The sequence below is a fragment of the Chiloscyllium punctatum genome, chromosome 4 (genome assembly GCF_047496795.1).
Source record: "Chiloscyllium punctatum isolate Juve2018m chromosome 4, sChiPun1.3, whole genome shotgun sequence".
NCBI classification, from domain to species: domain Eukaryota; kingdom Metazoa; phylum Chordata; class Chondrichthyes; order Orectolobiformes; family Hemiscylliidae; genus Chiloscyllium; species Chiloscyllium punctatum.
In genome coordinates this window covers 47368403-47388328 of record NC_092742.1, presented here as the reverse complement: position 1 = coordinate 47388328, position 19926 = coordinate 47368403, and the positions used below count along the sequence as shown (strand labels likewise).

Sequence of the window (19926 nt, the reverse complement as noted above, 5' to 3'; positions counted from 1 at the left end):
TTTGGAGACCAGAACTGCACACAGTACTCCAGGTGTGGTCTCACCAGGGCCCTGTACAGCTGCAGAAGCACCTCTTTGCTTCTATACTCAATTCCTCTTGTTAGGAAGGCCAGCATGCTATTAGCCTTCTTCACTACCTGCTGTACCTGCATGCTTGCCTTCAATGACTGGTGTACAAGAACACCCAGATCTCTCTGTACTGCCCCTTTACCTAAATTGATTCCATTGAGGTAGTAATCTGCCTTCCTGTTCTTACCACCAAAGTGGATAACCATACATTTATCCACATTAAACTGCATCTCCTAACTTGTCCAGGTCACCCTGTAATCTCCTAACATCCTCCTCACATTTCACCCTGCCACCCAGCTTTGTATCATCAGCAAATTTGCTGATGTTATTGCTGATACCATCTTCTATATCATTAACATATATTGTAAAAAGCTGTGGTCCCAGCACAGATCCCTGCGGTACCCCACTGGTCACTGCCTGCCATTCCGAAATGGAGCCATTTATCACTACCCTTTGTTTCCTATCAGCCAACCAATTTTCAATCCAATCTAGTACTTTGCCCCCAATACCATGCGCCCTAATTTTACTCACTAACCTCCTATGTGGGACTTTATCAAAAGCTTTCTGAAAGTCCAGGTACACTACATCGACTGGATCTCCCTCGTCCATCTTCAGAGTTGCATCCTCAAAAAATTCAAGATTAGTCAAGCATAATTTCCCCTTCATAAATCCATGCTGACTCTGACCTATCCTGTGACTACTATCCAGATGTACTGTAATTTCATCCTTTATAATAGACTCCAGCATCTTTCCCATCACGGAGGTCAGACTAACTAGCCTATAATTTCCTGCTTTCTCCCTCCCACCTTTTTTAAAAAGTGGTATAACATTAGCCACCCTCCAATCCTCAGGAACCGACCCCGAATCTATTGAACTCTGGAAAATAATCACCAACGCATCCACGATTTCCCGAGCCACCTCCTTCAGTACCCTGGGATGTAGACCATCAGGTCCCGGAGACTTATCAACCTTCAGACCTAACAGTATCTCCAACACCAAATCCTGGCAAATATAAATTCCCGTAAGTTCAGGTCCTTCTGCCACTGTTACCTCAGGGAGATTGCTTGTGTCTTCCCCAGTGAACACAGATCTGAAGTATCCATTTAATTCCTCTACCATTTCTTTGTTCCCCATAATATATTCCCCTGTTTCTGTCTTCAAGGGCCCAATTTTAGTCCTAACCATTTTTTTGCCTTGCACATACCTAAAAAAGGCTTTTACTATCCTCCTTTATATTATTGGCCAGTTTACCTTCATACCTCATTCTTCCTCTGCGTATTTCCTTCTTAGTAATCCTCTGTTGCTCTTTAAAAGCTTCCCAGTCCTCAGCTTTCCCACTTATCTTTGCTACGTTATATTTTTTCTCTTTTAACTTTATATGTTCCTTAACTTCCCTCGTCAGCCACGGCCGCCCATGCCTCCTCCTGGGATCTTTCTTCCTTTTAGGAATGAACTGATCCTGCAACTTCTACATTATACACAGAAATATCTGCCATTGTTCCTCCACTGTCATCCCTGCTAAGGTACTGCACCATTGAACTTCGGCCAGCTCCTCCCTCATAGCTCCATAGTTCCCTTTATTCAACAGATATATTGTCACTTCCGATTGTACCCTCTCCCTCTCAAATTGCAGATTGAAGCTTATTGTATTATGGTCACTACTTCCCAATGGCTCCTTCACTTCGAGGTCTCTTCACTTCTGGTTCGTTACACAATACCAGATCCAGAATTGCCTTCTCCCTGGTCGGCTCCAGCACCAGCTGCTCTAAAAATCCATCTCGGAGGCAATCCACAAAGTCTCTTTCTTGAGGTCCAATACTATCCTGATTTTCCCAGTCTAACTGCATGTTGAAATCCCCCATAACAACTGTAGTAACATCTTTTCGACAGGCCAATTTCAGCTCCTGATTCAACTTACATCCGACATCTAGACTACTGTTTGGGGGCCTGTAGATGACTCCCAAGAAGGTCTTTTTACCCTTAGTATTTCGCAGCTCTATCCACACTGACTCTACATCCCCTGACTCTAGGTCGGCCCCCCCACGCAAGGGACTGAATATCATCCCTTACCAACAAGGTCACCCCACCCCCTCTGCCCGTCAGTCTGTCCTTACGATAGCACGTGTAGCCTTGAATATTCATTTCCCAGGCCCTGTCCACTTGAAGCCACGTCTCAGTTATCCCCACAATATCATATCATATCTGCCAATTTCCAAAAGAGCCTCAAGCTCATCCATCTTATGGCTAATGCTTCGTGCATTCATGTATAGTATTTTTAATTTGTTACTGCTCTCACCCTTCCCATCAACCCCTATTTCACTCAACCTTACAGCATGATCCCTTTCCGAGTTTTCTGCCTCATTGATACAGTTGTCTTTCTTGACTTCTCTTGTTCTAACTTTCCCTGCAATTTCCTTTTTAAACATCCAGTTTGTCCCCTCCCCCCGCTACTTAGTTTAAATGTAGCGGTGTTGCAGTAGAAAACCTGCCTGCCAGAATGCTGGTCCCTAACCTATTAAGGTGGAAACCGTCTCTCTTGTAGAATTTATGCTTACCACAAAATATATCCCAGTGATCCAAGAACTTAAATCCTTGGTTCCTGCACCAGTTCCCCAACCACACGTTCAAGTCCATTATCTCCCTGTTTCTGGCCACACCAGCCCGAGGAACTGGAGGCAAACTGGAGATAACCACCTTGGGACGTCCTGCTTTTCAGCCTTCTTCCTAGTTCTCCGAAGTCCCACTGTAGTATGTTCCTTCTGTTCTTCCCGACATCATTTATGCCGACATGTACCACCACCTCTGGCTCTTCACCCTCGTCCTTGAGGATTTCCTGCACTCTGTCCGCGATGTCTTTCACCCTGGCACCAGGAAGGCAACACACCATCCTTAAATCCCGTCTGCTGCCACAAAAACCCCAGTCAGTTCCTCTCACAATGGAGTGCCCTATTACCACAGCTCTGTGTGATGTCTGACTCTTCCGCTCTGCCTCTGCGCCAACTTTTGATTGACAGACCTGGCTGCCTTGTGAACTGGCAGTATCATCAGTCTCTACTGTTTCCAAAAGCTTCAACTTGTTTCTGACAGGTACTTCTCCCAGGGTCTCTTGCACCTGTCTCCTCTCTGCCTTCCTCATCGTCTGCTCTCTTCTGGCCTGATTGGTGTAATAATCTCGCTGAAGATCTTGTCCAGAAAAATCTCGTTCTCTCGGATGAGCCAAAGGTCCTCGAGTTCTTTCATCAGTGCTGCAATATGCTTGGTCAATAGCTGAATGTGCACACACTTTCCACACACATACGAGTCAGACACACCAGAGTCGTTGACCTCCCACATCATGCACGTAGCGCACTGAACCAGCTGGGCAGTCATGTCTTCACCCTCTTCAACTGTGGCATAATCACTTCACTCAACCTCCTTGTCAAAGACTCCTGAGCTGACGCCTCACTCTTCGATCCAAACATCCGTAGACCCTCTTTTTGTGGCAAGTCTGTGGACTCTTAATTTAGGTTAGAGGCGAGGGAGGGAGGGAGGGAGGAGGGAGGAGGGAGACGCCTCTGGCTGCCTCAGGGGACTTCCCTGCGGAGCTGAGCATGTTCTCCGGGATCACCAAACATCAAGAGAAGATCGATGCTCTTATCGAGGAATCCAGGTCCAGGTGGGAGTCAATCTCAGTCATGCTGCAGAAGCATGACAGAGAAATCGAAAATCTTGAGCAGTGCATCGGAGGGGCGGAGCAACGGGCCACAGCCTTGGAGACAGCTACCAAGTTGCCCATAGGTCAGGTCCAGGCTCTCGAGTAGCGAATCCAGACCCTGGAGTAGCACATCGATGACCTCGGAAAAATATTTGGTTGCTGGGCCTTCCCAAATGGGAAGAGGAAGGCCAGCTTGTAGACTTTTTGGAGCGATGGCTCCTACAATGATTGAAGTTGGAGTCGGGATCAGGCCGGGTGCGGGTGGAGTGGGCACACCAGGTTGCTATACGCAGGCCCAGGTCAGACCAGCACCCCTGCTCGGTTCTAATTAGACTCCAATGCTACAAAGAAAACCAAAGCTCCTGGAAGCCTCTAGAGTCCTGGGGAAGAATCCCCAAGCCATAATGCACAAGGGCTCCAGAATAATGTTATGTCAGGACTTCTCTCCAGCTGTGGTGCACAAGAGAAGGGCATTCAATGAGATGAAGAAGCGTCTGAGACACCTAAATATCTAATACTCCATGCATTATCCGGCAACACTGCACTTCAGCCATGGAGGATCCATTTACAACTTTGGGTTGCTGGAAAAATCAAAAGAATTCTTGGACTCTCTTAAGTAGACTGCGGGACTCGAACCATATGGATAATGACTTTTATTACCCCCTTTTTAAAATCTTTTTTTCTTCCTTCTTCCACTTATTTTTCCCTGGGGGTGGGGGCTTGTTCTTTTCTTCTCCTTGGGTTTCCTTTTTATAGTTCGTGCGGATTACTCTATTTGTGGGCAAGGGGGATTTGTTTTGACTTGCCCTTTTCTTAAGGGCAGGGTTTTCTTCTTTCCTCATTTTACTCAGTTGCCTAATAATTGCTGAGGTTGTAATATTGTAATGTCATATATTTCTATTTTTTATTACTGCGTTTGCAAAACGCACCCAGATGTTGGTGTGTGGGGGGGTTACTCACTTTTAATTGGTTTTATAAAATATTTGAATTTATCTACTCCATTCTATAATGCCTGGGCCAAGGGTAGGGCCCTAGCTCAGAGAGGTTATGGTGGGGTTATCGATAGGTAGTTATGCCCCCTGGGAGCAAGGGGGAAAGTCTCCTTTCAAATATGTTTTGCACTGTTTTTTTCACTTAGGAATAGCTTTTAACTGTGTTGGTTTAAATGTTTTAAAGAATTTCTGTATTTGTGAAATTCTTACAGTCTTTATTCAAGACTCTGAGTGGGACTCTCAGGCTTGCCTCGACGATCATGGCTAACCATTCACTTAGATGGTGCACCTGGAATATCAAGGGGAGTAATTCACCGATCAAAAGGAAAAAGATTTTATCAAGTCTCAAAAGAGAAAGGGTTGATGTAGCTCTGTTGCAGGAGACACGTCTACTTGACAAAGAACATATAAAGCTACAACAGGGCAGATTTGATCAGGCTTTTTTTCTCATCTTTCAGTTCAAAAAGTAGGGGAGTAGCCATTCTTATTCGGAAGAATCTTACTTTCTAAATGTTAAGCCAGATAAAAGATGAGTCTGGATGGTATATATTGATCAAAGCCCTAAAACATGGAGAGGACTATGGAATTTTGAATCTTTATTCCCCCCCCCCGACCCCGGCACACCCCTTTAAATTTGTAATGGAAGCATTCTCTAAGTTGATGGCTTTTAGAGTCCGCCATACAATTATAGGAGGAGATTTTAACTGTATTATGGACCCAGAGACAGGTAGGATACCTAAGAACACTACGGGTATATCTCAGATCTAGAAGGAGCTAGAACTAGAAGATGTATGGAAATGCCTTCACCCCCAGGGTTGAGACTTTATTTTCGACTCTAACCCACACAAGTGCCATACCAGAAATGATATGTTTTTTGCCCCCTCGACCCTTTTGAATTCCATACTGTCTTGCAAAATAGGTAATATAGCTTTTTCTGATCATGCCGCAGTATATATGGAAGTCAAGATTAGAGATGATGGGATACACCCCCGACATTGTCGTATGGATCCCTTCTTATAGAAGGATAGCAAATTTATAAAGTATATTTTGCAGAAATTCAAAACCTTCTGGGAAATTAACTCAGGATGGCCAGTAACCCATTGATGATGTGGGATACCACTAAGGCTTATGCGTGAGGCTTGATCATCTCATTTTCTGCGTCCCAGAAAAGACAAAAGGGAGAGCAACAGCACCTGCTCAAGGCTCACTTGAAGGCAGCTGAGACAGCGTATTTTGTTAGGCCTTCCTTTCCTAAGCTACAAAGGATCACAGCCCTTAGGGCAGCCTTGAATACTGCACTTACTCAAACAGCAAAGAGGGAAATATTATTTGCAAAGCAGAGATTATATGAATATGGTGATAAGCCTGGTAGATACCTAGCTAGAAAGAAAAAAGGCTCCTCAAGCGTCCATTAGAGAAAATGCTGGTACCCTGACTTGTCATCATAAAAAGATCAATACAGCCTTTAGAAAGTTCTATTTGGAACTGTATAAATCACAGGACTGTGATGATTTAACTGAGAAGATTGAATCTTTTTTTAAAAATATGACCCTTCCAGGCTAAACCTCTGAGCAGGTGTCGATCTTGAATGCTCCCCTGACAACCCAGGAAGTATTCGACGCGGTTAGGCAGCTTCAGAGTGGCAAAGCACCTGGACCAAACGGATTTCAGGTCGAGGTCTGTAAAGAATTTATCAGAGAACTGGTCGGGCCACTCATAAATATGTACAATTATTCACATAGTCAGGGCTGCCTCCCACCTTCGTTGAGAAGCAAATATCTCTTATTCTTAAAAAGGGAAAGGCCCCAGAAGATTACTCATCATATAGACCCATATCCTTACTAAACATAGATTTCAAAATTCTTTCTAAAATGTTAGCATTAAGATTGGAGAGGGTCTTACCATACATCATAAAAGAGACTAGATGGGATTTATAAAAGGGCCGCAGGTCAACTAATAATATCAGAAGGGTCTTAAATATGATACAAGCCTGCCAACAGGAAACAATACCGGGTTTAGCTGTCTCCTTGGACGCAAAGAAGGCATTTCACTGGGTGGAATGGCCATATCTTTTTTATACACTGGAAAGGTTCGGTATCGGAGAAGTATTTAGTAAATGGGTTTCAGTGTTATACATTGATCCCAAAGCAGCAATGATCACTAATGGTCCAAGATCGGATGGCTTTAGTGTTGGCAGGGGATGTCGTCAGGGATGTCCTCTTTCACCATTATTATTCATGCTAGTGATTGAACCACTAGCAGAAACTATACAAACTGACCTTTACATAACGGCTCTGAGGGTTGGATCGGGCAAACATAAAATCATTCTATATGAGAATGATATCCTCCTCTTCCTAAGTGATCCTTTGACATCCATGCCCCGCCTAATCCAAGTGATCAGCTTAGTTGGTATATTCTCAGGCTATAAAATCAATTTCATGAAATCGGAGGCCATGCCGTTGGGAGGCCTTGCCAGTGTATCTAATTTACCAGACAGATCTTGTTTTCCTTTTCGGTGGTCACTAGAAGGTTTTCTGTACATAGGTATTTTTATCACCCAAGTATTTGCACAGCTGTATATATCTAATTTTATGCACTTAGAGAAAATAAGACAGGACCTTCAACACTGGGGAGATCTTCCAATATTCTGGTTAGGCAGAGTAGCCCCAGTTAAGATGAATATCCTACCTCGTCTTTTATATCCTGTGACAATGCTCCCCCTGATGCTACCAAGACAGGCGTTGCGTAGGCTTTACGGCTGGCTCGGCTCTTTTACTTGGAATCTTAAATTAGAAATGCTGCAGCTTCCACAAGCAAGGGGAGGATTGGACTTTCCAGATTTTACGAGGTATCAATTGAGCTCCTTATTGTCCTATGTAGCTGACTGATTGTGGCTCACAAGAGACCCAATCTGGCTAGGTATTGAAACCTCCCAAGCAAAACGTCCCCTCATCAATCTTCTATTTAAGGACAAGATGATAGACTATTGTAAAAACTCTATTGTATTAAATACAATTAAAGCCTGGAGGATAATGCAACAAGGTGAGGGTAACCTGCAAAAAACCTCTCCTTATACGCCTATAGTGGGAGCATCGGGATTTCAGCCGGGGTGACAGCTGCTACGTTTATAACTTTGAAGTCCAGCGGTATCTCCTTTTTGAGACACCTGTTCGATGGGAAGGTTATGATGTCCTTTGAGCAGCTGCACCAGAAGTTTGGAGCACCTAACGGACCTTTTTCTGTATTTCCAAATATGAGACTATATACAAAAGAAGACCACACTGATAATTAACCCCTACAAATCAGACAGGGAAAGGAGAGTGCTATGGCCGATGGAGCCGCCCTCAGTTAGTACTCTTCATCACTCATTATATAATAAAGTATCTAAGGACATGGAGTGATTATTTAAAACCTGGAATCAAGAATTAGGGTTGGAAGTCTCATCAGAAATGTTGGAGAACATCTGGGAAAATGCCAGAAAGATCTCTGTTTGTAATAGAACTCAGGCTATTCAATTAAAGATAATCCATAGGGCTCAGCTGGCACCTGAACGACTCAAAATTCAAGGCAGGAGCAACCCCAATGCGTCCTAAATGCTAAATAGAAGTTGGCACTCTCATGCACTGCCTATGGACATGCCATAAGATCCGTAGGCATTGGGACGGAGTAGCGAATGCGCTGACAGGGATCTTGGGTACAGAGATTAGATCGGATCCAGTGTCCCTGCTTTTGGGCTCTTCAGATTTTCCCTCCCTGGATGTGCATGAGAGGAAATTTACCATTCTTTCCTGTTATGCAAGGAAAAATATTTTAGTGAACTGGGTAGCCGAAGGCCCTCCAGGACTCTCGAACTGGCACAGGTTAATCATGGAATACATCCCCCTTGACTTCCTTACAAATATGGTGCACCAAAAAAAAAAGGAATTATTCTATAAAACATGGCAGCCCTTTTTGAACTATATCAACACAGATACTTCAGCAATACTGTCCAGGGTTTTTTGTCTAACTGTGGTAATGGTTCTGGCTGTTTTGGGGACCCCCTGAGAGGAGGAATCCCGTATAAATATGGGTTTTATTATGACTTGATGTAAATCTATTTTGAGCATGCATCTAGTTATTTAAGTATTTTGTTTATTGCTAGTAATGTATGATATTCTATTTTATGTTTTGGTTGTTTGTAGGGTTGAATAGTAGTTAGTTGGGTTTTTCTTTTTTTTAAAAACTTATTTAATTTTATATTGATGCTTATATTTCTTTGTATTACTTTTGTAATTTTGTAAAAAATCTTTTAAAATTTTCTTTTTTCAATAAAATATCTATATAAAACAAAAGATGTTCAACCAAGTAGCAACTAGAAGGAAGAGGGAAATGCTCAAAGAAAGTCTTTGAGGACAAAGACAAAGGCAAAAAACTTCCAATATAAAATTAGAACTAAGTACCTGAGAACACGATAAAAAAAATTTGCAGTGCTGCACAATTATACTTGAGAGAAGTGGCTTCATAATAGCACAACAAGCAGAATACAGAAATCACTAATTGACAAGTTTATACTGGCATTTTCAATCTAAAATATGGACGTGAGAAATTAAGTGGAAAATTAACACAAATGTAAGTAATAAAAAAAATTAGGCTTTACGCATGATTCACAGATGAAAAGTTTCACACACACAAGATAAAATCAAACATTAGGAATATCCAATAAATTCTTTTCCATCCTGCAATATTTTACAGGGATTTTTCCAATCGTCATCGAGATTTATTTGGCAACTGCAGCATTGTGTCGAAAGGAGTGGAAAGAAAGGAAAAATGAAAGAAAGATCATGTGGTCATTCTACATTACAAATGGTTTTATCAAAGTTTGAATCAGAGGCCGCTAACATTTATTTGCAGTTCAGACTGGACTTGTCAAAACATGCACAATGATTACTACATCCATAAAAAATATTCTTAGACGGCAGTTTTATTTTAATGATTATTATAAATATTCCAGCTGCCATGTATCTGTGCAGCAACTTAACAACTACATGCTGTAATAGATGAATCTGTTTGTAGTCATCTGCAGCAGCTGAAAAATGCACCATTTAGTACAATATTAGTGACCTCAAATATACCTCAATTGAACTTCACCATTTATCACTTTACACAAAACAATTCTATCATACCTGCTTCAGGTAAAGCCTCCCAGTGAGTGTTTTGCGGCTCCTTTTGATCTCTGGAGCTGTTTACGTGTTCAGCTTCAGTCATCTGCTCTAATTCACAGCTGAAACAAAGAAAAGGATTGCTCATGCTCAAATATTTACTCAAATTGTTAACTTGGCAATTTTAGCTTAAACTTTAGATAGTTGAGTTTCTAATCACTGCCATAAGCATATCCTGGAATATGCATTCTTCCACATAAACCATACTGAATTATACCTAGTATTGTATAATAAATCATCACGTTACAAGGTCCAAGAGCACATTTCTCAAAAGTATAATTTGCAAATGCCAAAAAGAAAAAGCTTCCAAAAGAATGTGGAACTGCTTGCATTATGAAGACATTTGACATTTCACCAAATAGTCTTTCAGGCCACTTAAGGATGCTTGTTTTTATTCTTTTATGGCACGTGAACATTGCTGGTAATACTAGAATTGTTGCTCAGTTGTAACTGCTGAAGTGGTGGCAATGAGCTACCTAGTTGAAGCACTGTAGTCCATCTAGTGAAGGTATACCGACATGATGTTAGGTATTTTGAGAATATTAACCCAGCAGCACTGAAAGAACAACAACATATTTTAAAGTCAAGATGCTGTATAGCTTGGAGGGGAGCTTGTAGTTGGGTTTCCTTGTACCTGCTAAAGGCTACAGGTCAGCAAGTTACTCAAGGAGGCCTACAGATTGGTACAATGCATCTTGCATGTTATATGCTGCTGTCTCTGCTTTGGAAGCAGAAAGAGTGAACTGTTAGGGTGCTGTATGGGTGTCGACCAAACAGGCTGCTCTGTTCTGAAAAGATGTCAAGCTACAATATTGTTAGAGCTATATTCATCGAAACAATGGGAGAGGGAAAAAAAGGTGAAGGCTGCCGATCATGGAGGTCAGAGTCAAGTGTGTGGTGCTGGAAAGACACAGCATGTCATGCAGCATCTGAGGAGCAAGAGAATGAACGTTTCGGGCATAAGCTCTTTATTCCCGATTCTCCTGCTCCTCGGATGCTGCCTGACCTGCTGTGTGTTTCCAAGACAATGGGAGAGTTTTCTATCATACACCTCCTGGTGACTGGTAGATGGCAGAGATGCCTTGAGAAGTCAAGTGGGGAGCCACCGACTGCTCAAGCAATTATCAAATTAGCAGACCAGTAAAACATCTCATCTTACTCAACAGCTTTCTCCAGAAGTATTTACAGTGAGATGAATAATGGAAATTCTCCTCACATTAATGACTTTCCATTCTCTGCAATGTGGGGATGCCTCAGCCACACATTTCAAGATGAAGAATCACTAATAGTATTTTGGACTTCAATATTATTTTGAAATCCAGCAGACTTGGCAAACCAGTCTAAATTGCAAAAAGGCACTGCTTAAAAGTCCAGACTACTATTTTCCTATCATCAAGTCATAGAGTCACACAGAAACAGATCTTTTGGTCCAGCCAGTCCATGCCGAACATAATCCCAAACTAAACTAGCCCCACCTGCTTGCTCTTGGCTCTCATCCTAGGGGGGAAAAAAAAATCTACCATTAACCCTATCAATACCCCTCATGATTTTATAAACTTCTAGAAGGTCATCCTCTCAGCCTCCTATGCTCCAGTGAAAAAAAAAGTCAGTCTATCTAGCTTTTCTTTATAATTGAAACCTCCCATACCCAGCAATATCCTGGTAAAAAACTTCTGAACCATCTCATCTTAATAACATCCTTCCTATAACTGGGGGAGCAGAACTATACACAGTATTCCTGAAGATTTGGTCATGGAAAGAATCACACCTGCCTGCCCTCCGTGCAACTTGTTGAAGCAGATGATACCTTGGTTAAATTGGAATTGTGGTATGGAGAAAGAGGAAAAAAAAAGTTTCACAGTTTCAAACTTCATAGAATATTCTGATAAATAAAATAGAAAACAATGCAATATAATTTGCTACCACATGCCTGCTAACGCCATAACACCAACGGTTAGTTATCAATATAGTATGTAAGTAGACACCATTGCATTTTATTATTGTAAAGTTATTAATTTCAGAAATAGCGCAAAGCAGAATACAAAGTCCAGTAACCAGATGGATATGCAATGTAACTAGGCACGTCACTCAGCTGATTCAGACTAAGAGGTAGGAGCAGAGGTATGTTATACAGCTCACTGAATTTGCTCCACTATAATGAGATCAAGGGCTGATCTGATAAACCTCAACTCCATTTTCCTGCCTTCTTCCCAAAACCATTGAGTCCCTTACTGATTAAAAAAGCTTTGAATATACTGAACACCAGGGCCTCAACAGTCTTCTGTATTCAAGAATGCCACAAACTCTCTACTTCCAGAGAACAAGTTCCTCATCTCTACTTTAAATAGGCAACTCCTTGTTTTGAGATTGAGGCCTTGGGTTCTAGACTCTCACATAAGGAAAAACCGCTCCGCATTCTACCCTGTCAAATCCTCAAAGAATCTTGCATATTTAATGAAAACACCTTCAAGTACAGGTCGTTCCTCACCGAAATATGTATTTGCTGTGAGCCATGAACTATTTTCTTAAAATGTATGCCATTACTCCTCAACTAGTTTTACTGCAAACTCCTTTCCCAGTCCACTCTGCCCACATTCTTTTTGCAGATATTATCACTTAAGCTTATTGTTTCTGATCTCAGTTCCTCCTGTTCAAACTGTATAGGTACTGTTCAAAGGCATTTAGACAATTCCTACCAGTGTCTTCCTCCCCTTTTTATGTCTTACCTCACCCAAATGGATTCTACTACTTCCAATTCAAGGTATTTCTTACTATTGTTCTTATTCCATGCCCCTTCCTCTCCATAGTCACATACCTCTGAATATTTTGCTCTCACCTTTGATTTCCTTGTAACCATGTCTCTGTAGTAGTCACAAGATAAAATCCATTCATCTGCATTTGTGCAATAATAGAGCTATGGAGATGTACAGCATGGAAACAGAACCTTCCATCCAACCCATCCATGCCAACAGATATCCCAACCCAATCTAGTCCCACCTGTCAGCACTCGGCCCATATCCCTCAAAACCTTTCCTATTCATATACCCATCCAAATGTCTCTTAAATGCTGCAATTGTATCAGCCTCCACCACATCCTCTGGCAGCTCATTCCATACATGTACCATCCTCTGCGTGAAAAAGTTGCCCTTTAGGTCTCTTTTATATCTTTCCCCTCTCACCCTAAACCTATGCCCTCTAGTTCTGGACTCCCCCAACTCAGGGAAAAGACTTGGTCTATTTATCCTATTCATGCCCCTCATAATTTTGTAAACCTCTGTAATGTCACCCCTCAGCCTCCGATGCTCCAGGGAAAACAGCCCCAGCCTGTTCAGCATCTCCCTATAACTCAAATACTCCAACCCTGGCAACATCCTTGTAAATCTTTTCTGAACCCTTTCAAGTTTCACAACATCTTTCCGATAGGAAGGAGACCAGAATTGCACGCAATAGTGGCCTAACCAATGTCCTGTACAGCATCAACATGACCTCCCAACTCCTGTAATCATTACTCTGACCAATAATGGAAAGCATACCAAACGCCTTCTTCACTATCCTATCTACCTGTGACTCCACTTTCAAGGAGCTATGAACCTGCACTCCAAGGTCTTTGTTCAGCAACACTGCCTAGGACCTTAACATTAAGTGTACACGCCCTGCTAAGATTTGCTTTCCCAAAATGCAGCACCTCGCATTTATCTAAATTAAACTTCAGCTGCCACTTCTCAGCCCATTGACCCATCTGGTCAAGATCCTGTTGTAATCGGAGGTAACCCTCTTTGCTGTCCACTACACCTCCAATATTGGTATCATCCGCAAACTTACTAACTGTACCTCTTATGCATCCAAATCATTTATGTAAATGACAAAAAGTAGAGGACCCAGCACCGATCCTTGCGGCACTCCACTGGTCGCAGGCCTCCAGTCTGAAAAACAACCCTCCACCACCACCCTCTGGCTTCTACCTTTGAGCCAGTTCTGTATCCAAATGGCTTGTTCTCCCTGTATTCCGTGAGATCTAACCTTGCCAATCAGTCTCCCATGGGGAACCTTGTCGAACGCTTACTGAAGTCCATATGGATCACATCTACTGCTCTGCCCTCATCAATCCTCTTCGTTACTTCCTCAAAAAACTCAATCAAATTTAATTCAAAGAAAATCTGGAATTAAGATTGCCTAAACCAACTTTTATGTTCTTGGCAAGGCAATTGAAGATCCAGATTCTCGGGAACGGCCTCTTGGTTTCGCGATCGGTCAAATAAACACTAGCAGCTCGGTCTTGTTCAACAAGATTTAACAACTTATTACGATGCCAGGCATAGGTTATCTAGCAACACATGGGTTAAGCACCTCTGTGTACTCTGGAAAAGCTGCACACTTTAGCTTAAAACACAGACAAATTTATAGGTCTCTTAACAAACAGGACAGCTTTAATTGCAAAATTAATCCAATAAAATGAAATAAAATGACAAACAGACATAAAATTAAGCCAACGATTATTTCCTGGGAACTGACTTGTTTTGTGTGTCTTTCTCTCTGGGACATCTGGTTTCCAAGGGCAGTTTAGGATACTTTAATAATGTCATACCTTACTTAGTTAATTCATACTATGAACACAGCATTGTTTGCTAATCTCTTTCAATTAGTTCAGTAATGCAGTTTTCAGCAGAGTTAGATGCCATTATGAAAAGAATTATTAATTTGCTCCTATAAGCCATTTTGTGATGTCATTTTACATTACTTGCATTAAGAAGCCATTTGTAGTTAAAGCATGCATTAATTCGTTGCTTCTGACAACAGCCTAAATCCAGATTTTAGATCCTCACAACAGCCTAGTGGTATTATCAACGGGCTATTAACCCAGATAATCTGCTAACATTCTGGGGACTGAGCTTCAAATCCTGCAATAGCATTTGGGAGCATTTGAATTCAATAAAATATACCTGGAACTAAGAATCCACTGCTGCATGAAATCATTGTCGATTGTCAGAAAGATCCATCTGGCTCACTAATGTAACATCCTCACCTGGGCTGGAGTATATGTGATTGCAGACCCACAGCAACGTGGTTGACTCTCTCAGCTGTATCGATCACGACGAAGTCTCAGCATAAAAATGAAATCAGATGGATACAACATTTAAAAGACATCTGGATGGGTATCTGAATAGGAAAGGTTTAGAGGGATATGAGCCAAACGCTAGCAAATGGGACTAAATTCATTTAGGATATCTGGTTGACATGGACGATTTGGACCAAAGGGTCTGTTTCCATTCTGTACAGTTCTATGACTCCATGACCTATGCACCAGAAAAGACAAGGAGAGAAGCTGCCCTGTCGACCCTGCGAAGTTCTCCTTACTTACATTTGGGGGTGAGTGCCAAAACTGGGAGAGCTGTCTCACAAAATAGTCAAGCAACAGTCCGACATCATCTGTAAGGTATGACTCCATATGTATGCCTATGTCCCAGATACCACTATCACCTGGATATGTCCTGTTCACCTTACGGACAGATCAGCAGAGGGGTGGCACAGTCATGTACAGATGGGAAGGAGTTGCACTGGAAGTCCTCAATATTGATTCTAGACCCCATGAAGCCATGAGACTTCAGGTTAAACACAGGTAAAGAAACCTCCTGTTGACTACCACGGATCATCGTCCCTAGCTGATGAACCAATGCTCCTCCATGTTGTGCAACACTTGGAAGAGGCAGCGGGTGGCAAGGACACAAAATGTACTCCAGATGGGGAATTTCAACATCCACCACAAAGAGCAGCTTGGCAGCAGCACTACTCGTTGATTGTCAGACCTTAAAGTACACAGCTGCTAGATCAGGTATAATTGTTTGCCCTCCCCTAGCCAAGCTCTTCCAGCACAGTAACGACATTGGCATTTACCCAACATTGTGGAAAATTACCCAAGTATGCCCTGTACAAAAGCAGAAGCAAACCAACTCAGCCAATTATCACCCCATCAGTCAACTCTTGATCATCAGTAAAGTATTAGAAAGGGTCATCAATAGTGCTATCATGCAGCACCTGCTCAGCAATAACCTGCTCAGCTCCTGACCACATTATGGCTTTGGTTCAAGTTAAATTCCAGAGGTGACATGACAGTGACAGCTCTTGACATTCTTCTGAGTGTAGCATTAATGAATCCTAGCAAAACTGGAATTAATGGGAATCAGGGACAACCCTCTGCTGGTTAAAGTCATCCTTGGCACACAAGAAGATGGTCACCGTTGGATATCATCTTAACCCCAGAACATCTGTGCAGGAGTTCCTCAGGGTAATGTGCTGGGTGCAAGATCTGGTATGTGAGGTACAATATGGGGAAAACACAATTTTTTTTAACATCCCAAATGAAAACCATATTTACTCAGGTATTTGCCAGCCTTCAACTGTAAGATATTTCTCAGTATCATATCTCTGGTGTTGTGAATTGCCCAAGTTCCTTCCTTGCTTTGATTTCCTGATTTATAGCAGTTTTTGGGATTTGGCTTCTATGCTGTGTAAAGACTGATGCAAAACGTGTTTAATTCTTGTGCCATTTCTGTTTTCATCAACAATTCTCTAGGTAGATTTTATATTGAACCTAAGTCACTTGGTTCATTCTTTCCTTATTTACCTATTTAGAGAAACTGCATGCTTTTATATTTCTGGTTAGTTTTCTCTTTCACTCTGATTTTCTTTCCTTTTAACACTTGCCTTTGCACATATGCTTTTTCCTTAAGTTTAATAATATGTTTTAACCTTTCTAGTTAAGCATGGATGGTGGGTCTGCGTGACAGATTTCTTCTTAATCACTGTGCTGCAACTGTTTGATATATCCTGAAATACTCCCTTTAATATCTACCATTACATCTACTCTTTAACCTGCCTTCCCTCTTAGATCAGGTATAAAGCACTGGAATTTTCGTGGAAATGTAAAGGAGCAATTTACAAATTCAGGACTCATCTTTTATGGGTTCCACAGTATTAACATAGTGAAAATTGCCTGAAGGCAAATATGGTTTGAACACTTGAGACACTGACGTCTGCCACAGATAGTGGCAGTGAAGAATATTTAAGTCCACTCATTTCATTTTGTCCAGTGCTTTCCAAGAATAGAAACATTCTTCTTACATTTGATTTTTCAGTGACAGCGAACTCTGCAAGAATGACATGAATGGCTGCTTAATGGAAAATTTACCCCACAGTATGTAAAACAAGATGAAAAGAAAATCATTTTCTATATCAGTGCCCTGCTGGCAACTTCGAATGAATACACTTTCATAAGTTATAATCCATGTGCAGTTACAAAGTATCACTATTTAAAAATAGAATTAATTATATTTTTATTGTTTATAAATTAGAAAACTCAATTTTATTCCAAAAGTATATCAAAAAATGTTTATATTCAGCATGGATGGGTTGTCAATATGTCACCTCATTTTTATCTGCAAGAGTAAGGGCTCAGGACCTGTTTACTAAAGACTGCAAAGATAGGAAAAAAAACTGGTGGAGGAATGAGATCCCAAAATTAGTTCCATATTAAATAACTGAAATCACAACTCTTAAAAGACACATGGATAATTTGAAAAGGTATCCAAAAATAATTACGGAAAACAAAATTTAATGAGATGATTTGTAGCCCAGGTTGTGGATGAGGTCATTGATCTGCTTGCTGAGCTGCGAGGTTTGTTGGCAGACATTTCGTCACCATACTATGTAACATCGTCAGTGTGCCTCTGGTGAAGCATTGGTGTCCTGTCCCACTTGCTATTTGTGCATCCCAAGATGGGTAGCAACATTTCTGGTATACTTGATATATCAGCTCCAACAGTACATAAAATTGTTTATACAGTTCCAAGTTGAGTGCCAAGCCTCCAGAAATTCCCATGCGTCTTTGTTTGGCTTGTCCTAGGATGGATACTCTGCCCCAGGCGAATTGGTGTCCTTCTTTGTCCATGTGTATGAGCACAAGCAATAGCTGATCATGTCTCTTGGTAGCTAGATGCTGCTAGTGTACGCTGGTGGCTAGTGTTCTTCCAGTTTGCCCTATGTAATGTTTGAGGCAGTCTTAACATGGTATTTTGTATATAAACATTGGTTCTGCTGTTTGTGGGTATGGGATCAGAACTGGTCAGTAGCTGTCCTAGTGTAGTTTTGTGAGCTACCATGATGCTTAGGGGTCAAAGTAGCCTGGTGGTCATTTCCAATATGTCCTTGGTGTATGGCAAGGTGACTAGTATATCCAGGCATGTTGGCTTCCTGTTGTGGTCTGTTGCATAGGTACTGGCGAATTACACTTTTTGGGTAACCATTGTTTTTGAATATGCCATATGGATGTTGTCCTTTGGCTTTGCACAGCTCCAGGGTGCTACAGTGTGTTACGGCTCACTTGAATAATGTTCTGATGCAGCTCAGTTTGTGCGTGTTGGGTTGGTTGCTGTTGTAGTTGAGTATTTTATCTGTGGCCTTCCTGTATCCACTAGTCTGGAGCTCAGCTTTGGCCTTGCATTTGACCATTACATCCAGAAAGGAAAGTCAGTTGTTCTCTTCTTCCTTGGTGAATTTTATAGCCATAAGGATGTTGTTTACGAGTTAGTGGGTTTCTTCAAGTTGAGCACATTTAGTAATGACAAAAGGTGTCATTCCCATAGCAGATCCAAAGTTTTGGCTGGATAGTGGGAAGGGCTGTCCATTCTAGTCTTGGCATTACAGCTTCCAATATCAAAATACCATGTAAAGACTGCCATAAACATTACATAGGGCAAACCGGAAAAAGAAACTAGCCGTCAGGGTACACAAACACCAACTCGTAACCAAGAGACATGATCAAATATCACTTATGTTCATACACGCAAAGAAAGGCATCAATTCGATTGGGCTGAAAATGTGTTGCTGGAAAAGCGCAGCAGGTCAGGCAGCATCCAAGGAACAGGAGAATCGACGTTTCGGGCATCAGCCCTTCTTCAGGAATCATTTCTGAAGAAGGACTGATGTCCGAAACGTCGATTCTCCTGTTCCTTGGATGCTGCCTGACCTGCTGCGCTTTTCCAGCAACACATTTTCAGCTCTGATCTCCAGCATCTGCAGTCCTCACTTTCGCATCAATTCGACTGGGACAATATAGGACAAGCCAAACAAATACATGCATATGAATCTCTGGAGGCCTGGCATTCAACCCAGAACTCCATTAGCAAATATACATGGTTAGACTCCATATACCAACCACTAAGAAACAAAACCTGAAATGATACCACCCACCTCAGCAAACTGACACATGTAAATAGCAAGTGGGACAGAACACCAACGCTTCACCAGTGGTATGTTATTTAATATGGCGACAAAACCTTCTGCAAACAAACTTACCAGCTCAGCAAGCAAGTCAACAACTATAAAATTTAATCAATAATCAAAAATTTGGTTCCACAAAAACAGCCATCAAATACAGAGGCACAAAAAGCTACCAAATACAACAGTTCCTGTCAAATCTAATTTGTGTTTAAGGAGTAGGTAAAGCAATCAAGGCAAAGGTCACAGTACCTCATAGCAAAAAATCCTCTCACAAGAATGAAGATTGCCACAGCAAAGACTACTCTCAATGACTATTTCAACCACAACAACGAAAAACACCCCTTTGATTCACGAATGGTGTAAGACAAATGAAAGGTTAGGGAATGGAAATAGCTAAAAGTGGCCTCGCAGGGAGTCACAATGGACTTGACGAGCCAAATATTAAATCATACTACCAGTCAATAATGTCAGAAGCTAAGGTGAAGAGTAAATTAGAGGCAAGGAAGGGAAAGATTACAAAATATCATAATATCTGCATGAAACATACAACTAGCACTGACCATATAATAATCCCCACATTGTCATTTTTAGCACGTCATTTTACTTTGGTAATTCACGTAAACGCACAAGTGTCATGTCACTAACTAACCTTTGTACAATTTGATTTATTAAATATACTCATACTAAATTTTCTGGT

General features: G+C 41.5%; 1 protein-coding gene across 1 annotated transcript in view; it reads right to left on the bottom strand.

The window, feature by feature from the left end:
* Positions 1 to 19926, bottom strand: part of tdrd9 (tudor domain containing 9) — a 159210-nt gene that overhangs the window by 117652 nt on the left and 21632 nt on the right. Inside the window, exon 2 of the mRNA XM_072568611.1 lies at positions 9918 to 10015. Within this exon, the coding sequence (XP_072424712.1) occupies positions 9918 to 10015 (98 nt within the window). The remainder of the gene's footprint in view (positions 1 to 9917; positions 10016 to 19926) is intronic.